The 10,428-nt window shown below is 28.4% G+C and overlaps 1 protein-coding gene across 2 annotated transcripts; it reads left to right on the plus strand.

The window, feature by feature from the left end:
* The first annotated feature begins 2,662 nt into the window (after positions 1 to 2,662).
* Positions 2,663 to 5,852, plus strand: LOC113376973 (peroxisomal N(1)-acetyl-spermine/spermidine oxidase). 2 transcript variants are annotated; one of them, XM_026617112.1, is made up of 4 exons: positions 2,663 to 2,792; positions 3,065 to 4,347; positions 5,244 to 5,364; positions 5,505 to 5,852. In XM_026617112.1, exons 2-4 carry the CDS (start codon positions 3,068 to 3,070, stop codon positions 5,694 to 5,696), a joined length of 1,593 nt encoding a protein of 530 aa, XP_026472897.1. In that variant the 5' UTR covers positions 2,663 to 2,792; positions 3,065 to 3,067; the 3' UTR covers positions 5,697 to 5,852. The 2 variants fall into 2 exon arrangements, with proteins under 2 accessions (XP_026472897.1, XP_026472898.1); XM_026617113.1 differs by having other exon boundaries at positions 2,733 to 2,830.
* The last annotated feature ends 4,576 nt before the right edge of the window (positions 5,853 to 10,428 follow it).

Genomic DNA, 10,428 nt, shown 5'->3' on the forward strand with positions numbered 1-10,428 from the left:
AAAAAATTCAGACCTAAAACGCTCCGTTTACTGCACTATAAATAATCTGCAAATAATGAATAAATCCACAAATACAGGATGGCATTTTATATGGAATTGTAGGGGTTACGTTCCAAGGTGACACAATAAAGAAAAATAAATATTGTTGAGAACTATTATTTAATATACAATATTTTAAGTATAACAGATCCCATATTAAAATTAGTTAGTAATAAGTTTAGTATTAAATCTAACATTAATATAAAACTTTATATTAATTGCAGTAATATATTAAAATAAAAGTCAATTTATAAAATTTTTATATTAATGTTAGATGTGGTACTAAACTTATTACCAACCAATTTTAATATGAGGTTTGTTATACTTAAGATATTGATATCACATAATAGTTCGCAGCAATATATAAAACAAATATAATTTTTAATTATAGTTTTTGTACATTTTGATTAATTTTGTTGAGGCTAAGGCAATGGTTTGAAGAACTTTGTAATATTGTTTTGCTTCTTTAATTCAAACTGATACACAGTCACATCAATAACTTGCCTCTTAAAAATAACACTTCCCATATACGGCAATTCCCATATAGAAATCGCACAGTTCATTTTTAATTCTTCACTATTGCTTGTAAGAAGCTCTTCTTCAATGGGCTGGGAATGTCGATTTGAGCCAAATTTTACTAAAAATCTATTTTATTCATTGAGTATTAAATAAGATTGTTTTCATTTTATTAGTTTACATTTTCAAAAACACCGATAGCGGCGAATACGGTCAAGGCAATGCAGGCGGCCTATGTCAAAGATTTCTTTATTAGTTCGAAATGACGGCATTTACAAAGAATTTTAGGGTTTGATACATATTGGAATCCGCGAATATAGAAATTAGGTCACAATTTTTTTGGCCGCAAATAGCGAAAACGCGTATATATGAAGCGCGAACAAGGAACTTCTACTGTACTTAGTTTTTGCATGTTTCAGTTTCGGTTTTGTCTCGTTTGATGGTCGGGTATATCCTGGTTTGTCTCTATCGTGGTGCAAGTTTTGATTTTCTTACTTTTTATTTTGAATATTAGTATACATTTTCTATTACTATTGTTTTGTGTAGTGGTATGTTCTTTGTCTTTTGTAGAAGTTCTTTTGTAGGTGTGAGATAGGGATAATTGTAAGTTGATTTTATTGCTTCATTTATCATTCTTTGTAGTGTCTTTATATTTTTATTTGTTGTTTGACTCCAAATCGTGATGCCGTACGTCATATTCGGCATTATAAGAGATTTTAATATTAGTTCCTTGTTCTTAATTCCAAGATGTCGTATTCTTTTTATGGCTCCGGAAAGTGCTGCAATTTTTTGTTTGATTTTTTCAATTTGGTCACTCCATTCTAGTTTCTGGTTTATAATCATACCCAAATATTTAGTTTTTTCTATTTCTTTTATTTCACTATCGTTGATTAATATTTTTATATTGCCTATTTTTTTAATTTTGTTACGTCGGAAAAATATATAATTAGTTTTATCTGTATTTATAGTGAGTTTATTTTCTGTCAGCCATGTTGTATGTTTCTTTAAGTCATCATTGATTTTTTTTTCTAGTTTTTTCAAAATTTTATCAGCGTATATAATCATGGTGTAATCTGCGTACACTATGTATCTACCTTATAAATTTTTGTCCTTTAAGTTGTTAATATATATAAAGTATAATAGTGGACCTAGGACTGTTTCCTGTGGTACTCCGCATTTGACCAATTTTTTATAGCTGAAGCAATTTCCTATTTTGGTCCTTACTTCTCTTTCAGATAAGGTGTCTTGAATTATGTTGTGCATCGTACCTTCAAGTCTCATATTTCTAAGTTGCTGATAAAGAATTTGGTGGTCTACAGTGTCGAAGGCTTTTTTTAAGTCTATAAATATTGCAATTGTTTTCTAAGTGTTCATTTGTTAAGTTAGTGGCATCTATTAAGTCGGATTGAGTACTTGATTTTGGTAAAAAGCCATATTGGTATTTGTCTATTGATTCATTTTCTATCAAGAATTGTAATATTCTCTTCTTGATGACTTTTTCATATACTTTTGAGAGGACGTTAGTTACAGTGATAGGTATATAGTTGTTTGGGTTTGTTTATCTCCTGTTTTGAAGATTGGTTTATTTAAATTTTACTTAAAATTCGCGAGTGAAAATAGTGATTTTTCTTCATAAAATCTTTCGATACTGTATCTATTATTAGTGAAAATAATGATTTTCTTCATAAAATCAGTTGATACTGCAAGATAAAAAAATTTCATTGTGAAAATATTAGTTAACTTTCCTTTGTCAAATATTTGAACATATGGTTACAACTTTCAATATCAAATATATTAAACTTCAATATAAAATATGTAAATATATTCATATCTGTATTATTAACACAATGCTAAAGAAAAAATTAAAATGTAATATTTAAGATACAAACGTGTTCAAAATGCATTTATAAATGTGGAGGAATACGTAATTACCATCTAGGAGTAATTACCATGTAATTACGGTCATAGGGTCATACTCTTCTTTTATCTATGATCACGATGAAGTCACTGGTGACAGGAGGACACATACTCTTCTTTTATCTATGGGAGGATATGTCACTGACATTTCGCTCGCTGCGCCCTCAGTCGAGTGGAGGCCAAATCATGAATTTGATCCTTATACCAAGTACGTACCCCTTGATTGGTTGTGTATTAAAATGTTTACCCCTTGGTTATATGTCAGAACGTCAAAATGACAGAAGCATGCTAAACTTTTTGACAGAAGATGTTTCGATAATGTGAGACTAATTGTTTAATTATTTAGTGTAATATATTTGTAAGTCTTGATTAACATTAACTAATGTTACAAACAAATTACATTACCCAAAACTTATGATAAAAATAGGATATTAGTAGTATAGAATGTTTCACATTAAAATATTGTTAATATTTTTAACCAATATGTATGTTCTTCAGAAAAATGCAAATGTTCGTGTATGAATGGCATTATCTTTTCTTATGTTGTTTAATTTTATCAAATCTTTATTTTAAACTTGATTCTAATTTATAGATAATGGAGGATGGGCGTGCAGTAGAAAATGTAGATAATAAAGTGCGCATTTTGATAATAGGCGCTGGTATGGCTGGATTATCGGCTGCTAATCATTTAATTAAAAATGGTATAACTGACTTCAAAGTACTCGAAGCTAGAAGTAGGATTGGAGGCCGAATTATTGGAATTAATGTAGGTAATCAACCAATTGAGCTTGGGGCAAACTGGATACATGGGGTGCTAGGAAATCCTATGTATGAACTTGCTATGGCAAACGGTCTCATTAATATTATAAACATACCAAAACCACATAAAGTTATTGCTGTCACAAAAGATGGTAAACAGGTTGCATTTGATGTTCTTCAAGAAATTTATGAAGCCTATGTTTGTTTCCTCAGACGTTGTGAGGAATATTTTTTAAGTCAATATTTACCCCCTCCTGATATAAATAGTGTTGGAGAACATATCAGTTTGGAAACTGCAATGTATTTAAATGAAATACCAAACTTAGAAGATAGAAAATTAAGACAATTGATATTTGATTGTTTATTAAAACGAGAAACCTGCATCACTGGATGTCATTCAATGCATGAAATAGATTTATTGGAATTGGGTAGTTACACTGAATTACAAGGGGGTAATATTGTTCTCCCAGGAGGATACAGCACTATATTAGGGCCAGTTTCAAAACATATTCCTAAGGATAATATTTTACTTAATACACCAGTTTCATTTATTAAATGGGCTGATAAACCCATAGAAGAATATGATGAAGACACTGGTGATGAATCTGATCACTCAGGCAAAACAGTTATTTGTGAAAATGAATCATCATTGCATATGCTTCCTGTGGAAGTAACTTGTGAAGATGGGCAAAGATTTGTTGCTGATCATGTTATATGTACTATACCTTTAGGAGTTTTGAAGGAATCTGCTGATACAATGTTTTCACCTAAATTACCTTTATATAAACATGAGGCAATTGAACGCTTATTATATGGAACTGTAGATAAAATATTTTTAGAATATGATAGACCATTTCTTAATCCAAATATATCTGAAGTAATGTTATTATGGGACGATGACAGCAATGATAGTGAAAGCGATATGAAAAACAATTGGTTCAAGAAAATTTATTCATTCTCAAAATTATCGGAAACAGTGTTATTAGGCTGGATTTCTGGAAAGGAGGCAGAATTTATGGAAACACTGCCAAACAATGTAATTGCAGAACAGTGTACAAAGATTCTTAGGTGCTTTTTAAATGATCCTTTTGTACCAAAGCCAAAGCAGTGTATATGGTTAGTAGTATTCTATACATATTTTTCTTTATAAACTAATAAGTTTTTAAATTATTTGAATTACATATACTGTTTCTTAGAGTCTCATGGTATTAAAGAATAATGTACGATCTAAGTTTCTTATTAAATGTCATTTTTATTCATTATATCGGGTTTGCCATCTAACATTTTTTTGCTATTGACTAAAGCGCTGATCACACGACACTTGTTTTGTTGCTTTTTTGATCTGCTCGCTAGCATGCTGGTTGCCAAGTAGGCAAAATGACGTTGTATCGATCTTCATTTGTTTCCAGCAAGCGAGATTTTGATAATAGAATATGCGATAATTTTGTGGATGGATCATAGACCCTAGAATAAAGCCCGAATCACATGACATTTGTTTTCTGGGCTGGCTACATTGCATGCTTGATTTTTGAGTGTGATTTGTTTTAGCTTGCTAGATTTTCAAATGTGACAAACCACAAAACAAAATGTAGTGAAGCAAATCAAGCATATTATCTAGCCCAGAAAACAAGCGTCGTGTGATACGGACTTAACATTTTTAAAACTATTACAATGGCCGGCCAAGGCAGCCATTTGAATGAAATTATTTTCTATTATTAATTGAAAGGATTGTTTTTTAAATAAAAAAAGATATTTGAGAAAATATTCAGTGGTTTTTATTTGTACAGTTTAAAAAAAAAAAAAAGTTATTTGGCGGAACCTTTATGTTACTAAAATAAATTTGAAATTATATACAGTAATTATTAAGATTAAATATACATTGTTTTTTCATGAGGAAAATAAATACAGAAAGTTTCATAACCATTTGAAATTTCTTACATGTAGAAACATTGTTGTTACTAAATTGCTAATTATGTTTTATTCATAAAATATAATTATTTTTTCATCATTAGCACCAGTTGGCATAAACAACCTTACAGCAGAGGATCATATACTGCAATGGCAGTCGGAGCTTGTCAACTGGATATAGAAAATTTAGCTCAACCCTTGTATGCTAATCCTAAACACGCCTTGGTAAAATAGCTTACAAAAATATAATTTTTATTTTCAAAAACTCTGTATATTAATATTTTGTATATATAAACTCTGTAGTTTAATATTTGCATTTTGAGCTAATGTGAATGTTTTAATTAATTATATAATTTCTCTTACAGCCTGTGTTACTTTTTGCTGGAGAACATACTCATAGTAATTTTTATTCAACGGTACATGGGGCCTATTTAAGTGGTCGAAGTGCTGCTCAAATGCTTATATCCTCACATAAGCCTCAAGAGATAGTGATGGAATGTAGTGAAACAAATGATCTAAGTTCCTGGATACAAGGAATTTCATTAGAAGATCCATAATGAAATTTAGAGATAAATATTTTTTGGACAAGAAGGAAAAATAAAATTTGTGCACGCTTAGAAACATTTATAAATATACACATGGGAAGATATATATATATGTATGTGTCTTTATGTATATGATTAAAAGGTAAGGTTACCATTTCAAATTTTGCAGGCAACATGTATTCTATTTTTAATTTTTATTTGTTTTTGTGTTGATTTATATGTTTATATTTTTACATGCATAGAATACTTAGCTTGTTTAAAAGATTTAGGTGAATATATAAACATATTTTGTTGTGCTTATATATATTATATTATTTGTAAATTTTGTAAATTATTATGAATTCAAAAATGACTCTAACAAATCTTTTATCAAATTAAAAAATGGTTGTCAATACGACATATTTTCAATTAAAATATAATCGAATTTTGATTAAAGTGATTTTTTTTATAAATTTTCATCCCGGATAAATAACAAATAGGTCATCACAGCCAGTGATGAGAAGAATATGATTTAAAAATGAATTAAATTGTAGAATTCAGTATTATTATTTCTGAATTACCAAAATCGAATTATATTTATGTGGTATCAAAGCATTTTTTATATATATTTATTTTTTTCAATATGCAATGAATACTGATCAAACACTTTAATTCGTTCAGGTTGTATAACTCTTGACTTTGAAGAGCATAACTACTCATGAATATATTGTGTTAGTCATAATTTTGCTAATGCGCCAAATGAGCTATATGAAACAAAATTAATGTGGTATGCGCAAATTTTGTGAACGTAGTAATAATTTGCTTTCGCAAGTAGCTATTTAATAAATAAGAGTATATATTTATAAATAGTGTTTCATTAAGTTGGAATAATATAATGAAATCAATGACAATAATTGATAATATATGATTAAGTCCATCTTTTTCAAAAAGTCTCATTTCGATATCTTAGTTTCTGAAAAAATTGCGTTTTTTTGTAAGGAAAATATTACAAACTAGAATATTTTGAAAACATATTTACAATTGTTATAACTCTTTTTGTAGTGTTCATACAATTACCAAATATTTTTCCGAGAATTAGCATGTTGAAGGTTGAATATCTCTAAAGCAGCTATTCATTTTGGAAATGTGTGCAAAATTACTGCAAACTTTTATCATTTCCTATTCGTTTCTGAAAAGTTTGCTTTGATCTTTGAAATCAGAATAATAAAATACAAATTTAAATTCTATTACATTTAATCCAATTGAGATTACATTTTATTTTTATTGATTTTGATGCTTTCTAATCATTTCATGATGCATTATGCCGAATGTTGTCCTCTATGACAACACAACGTTGTGAGTAGGGTTTGTACAAAAACCGACATTTCAGAAAACCGGTTTTCGAATTTTAATATTACCAGAAAACCGGTCTTAGCCGGTTTTTGAATTTTATATAGAAAATTAATTTTTACTCGAATATTCTGTAATAACAACAATTTATCCGTAAATTTAGTGCGATTTAAAGCAGTATTTGACTGAATTTACTTATTGTTCAGTTTTATGGATAGTAAACAAATTTATATTAATTTTAATTAGTAGAACAAAAAAATAATAGTTTATCTGGATTAAATAACGTTGAAAATAATTATTTGTTATTCATGCATCATTTTCGCATATAGAAATGAAAATAATAGCACAGTGAAAGAACAGTTTTCGAATAAATAAAAATAATACATTTTTAAATCAAAAACATTTATTAAATTTAAAAAAAAGGTACATGTTAATACATACTTGTTACTACCAATTTTAGTTTTGAAAACAATTAAGCTACACCTCGAGTATTTTCTATTCCGAGCAATTTTAATTAATTAATTTCAAAAGTTTTAATTATTTTTTTATTTAATATAATACGAGGGGTATGTAAAAAATAAGGTTCCCAACGCTGTACACTCGCCGCGCGAGATACTAGGGGAAATCCTGCAACACCATTTTCATTGTTTATCCTATCTGGAAGATCGCTGCAAAGCTTAGTGCCAATCTAACAGCCATCCGCGATGGAGCGCGCAATCGCCGTCACCGCCAGGTGTGAAATCCGTTCAGTCATTCGAGTTTTAAACGTGAAGAAGCTTACACCTACTGAAATTCATAGACAGTTGGAAGAAGTTTATGGCAAAATTTCCATCAACGTCCAGCACGTTCTCAAATCGTGCAGGGAGTTCTCCGCAGGACGCACAGACGTTCACGACGAGCAAAGGAGCGGGAGGCCATCGAGTTTTTGGACCGAAAATGTGTCTTGCTTACCGAATTAATGCTTAAAGGGTTCACTATATATAATTCGGACAAGTACTGCGAGACACTAACAAAACTCAAAAAAAACATTCAAAATCGCCGGAGAAGAAGACCGAGCAAGGGCGTGGCGGCGGAGTTCTTCGAAGCGGATTTTCAAAAACGGTTTTTGAAAACCGACAAACTTTAGTTGTGAGGTTGGGTATGTATTGTGAGGATTTAGTGAATATTGAATTGTACCCCACAACTACAAGATTTCATTGACTACAATCATAAAGTGTATAAAAGTGAAAATGCAAAAATAGACATAAACAAATGTAAAGAACTCACTATACAAATAAATTGAAAAAACAAACATAAAAACACACAAAAATTGCACGAAAAAACTATGAAACACAAATTGATAAACTTCGAGTTATATGAACAATTTTAAATAATTGTAAAATTAAAATAAAACTGTGTGAACGAGTGAGAAGCGATCGTGTTCGTCGATTTCGGAAGACCGGGTCCGGAGTCGTTTAGCGATCGCAGCCTGAATGATGGGTAGATTGCGACATATGTCAGACTTCTGAAAACCGGATTTCAAAGTCTTTGTTCATCTCAGAGGGAATCGATCCCTCTATCCTCTTTCTATTTCCTCCCCCTCGTGGCTAACACCTTATCGCGGTGGGGGGTCCAGTTGGGCGATAAACGTCCAATTGCCAAGAGCAGCCGTATGTTTTAGTTAGCACCTTTGTTTGTATACTAGTTACACTTCAAGGTAAAAAAATTAAATAGTTAAGTATATTTTTTTCCGAAAATTTTTCTGACCAAAATTTTTTGTTTCAAAATTTTTTTGACCAAAATTTTTTGGACCAAAATTTTTTTTTCGAAAATTTTTTTGACCAAAATTTTTTGGGCCAAAAGTTTTTTGACCAAAATTTTTTTTCCGAAAATTTTTTTTTCGAAAATTTCTTTGACCAAAATTTTTTTCCCAAATTTTTTTTTCCAAAAATTTTTTTTTCCAAAATTTTTTTTCCAAAAATTTTTTTTTCCAAAATTTTTTTTCCAAAAATTTTTTTGACCAAAATTTTTTGGGCCAAAATTTTTTTAACCAAAATTTTTTTGACCAAAGATTCTTTTCCAAAAATTTTTTTAACCAAAATTTTTTTTCCAAAAATTTTTTTAACCGAAATTTTTTTACCCTAAATATTTTTTGACCAAAATTTTTTGCCCAAAATTTTTTTGACCAAAAATTTTTTTTCAAAAATTTTTTTGACCAAAATTTTTTTGACCAAAAAATTTTCTCCAAAAATTTTTTTGACCAAAAAATTTTTTCCAAAAGTTTTTGACCAAAATTTATTTTCCCAAAATTTTTTTCCCAAATTTTTTGAAAATTTTTTGACCAAATTTTTTGAAAATTTTTTGACCAAATTTTTTTTTTGGGCCAAAATTTTTTTGACTACAAATTTTTCAGACCAAATTTTGTTTTTCCAAAAATTTTTTTAACCAAAATTTTTTTGACCAAAAATTTTTTTGACCAAGATTTTTTTGGGTTAAAATTTTTTGGGCCGAAATTTTTTGGTTCAAAATTTTTTGGTTCAAAATTTCAAAATTTATATTTTGGTCAAAAAAATTTTGGTCAAAAAAATTTTTGGTCAAAAAAATTTTGGTCGCAAAATTTTTTTTTCGAAAATTTTTTGGGCCAAAAATTTTTTGATTAAAATTTTTCTTCTCATAATTTTTTTGACCAAAAGTTTTTTTCACGAAATTTTTTTGACCAAAAATTGTTTTGACCAAAATTTTTTTGACCAAAAAATTTTCTCCAAAAATTTTTTTGACCAAAAAATTTTTTCCAAAAATTTTTTTAACCAAAATTTTTTTGACCAAAATTTTTTTGACCAAAATTTATTTTTCGCAAAATTTTTTTTTCGAAAATTTTTTGACTAAAATTTTTCTTCTCATAATTTTTTTGACCAAAAGTTTTTTTCACGAAATTTTTTTGACCAAAAATTTTTTTTCAAAAATTGTTTTGACCAAAAAATTTTCTCCAAAATTTTTTTTGACCAAAAAATTTTTTCCAAAAATTTTTTTAACCAAAATTATTTTGACCAAAAATTTTTTTGACCAAAATTTTTTTGACCAAAATTTATTTTTCGAAAATTTTTTGACTAAAATTTTTCTTCTCATAATTTTTTTGACCAAAAGTTTTTTTCCCGAAATTTTTTTGACTAAAATTTTTTTGACCAAAATTTATTTTTCCAAAAATTTTTTTTTCGAAAATTTTTTGGACCAAAATTTTTTTGACCAAAAATTTTTTGACCAAAAATTTTTTTCCAAAAATTTTTTTGACCAAAATTTTTTTGACTAAAAATTTTTTGACCAAAAATTTTTTGACCAAATTTTTTTTGACCAAAAATTTTTTTGACCAAAATTTTTTTTCCCAATATTTTTTTGACCAAAATTCTTTTGACCAAAAAGTTTTTTGACCATTTTTTTT

Source organism: Ctenocephalides felis, unplaced genomic scaffold, assembly GCF_003426905.1.
Source record: "Ctenocephalides felis isolate EL2017-DRISC unplaced genomic scaffold, ASM342690v1 CF-g0.4_SCAFFOLD_01886, whole genome shotgun sequence".
Taxonomy (NCBI): Eukaryota; Metazoa; Arthropoda; class Insecta; order Siphonaptera; family Pulicidae; genus Ctenocephalides; species Ctenocephalides felis.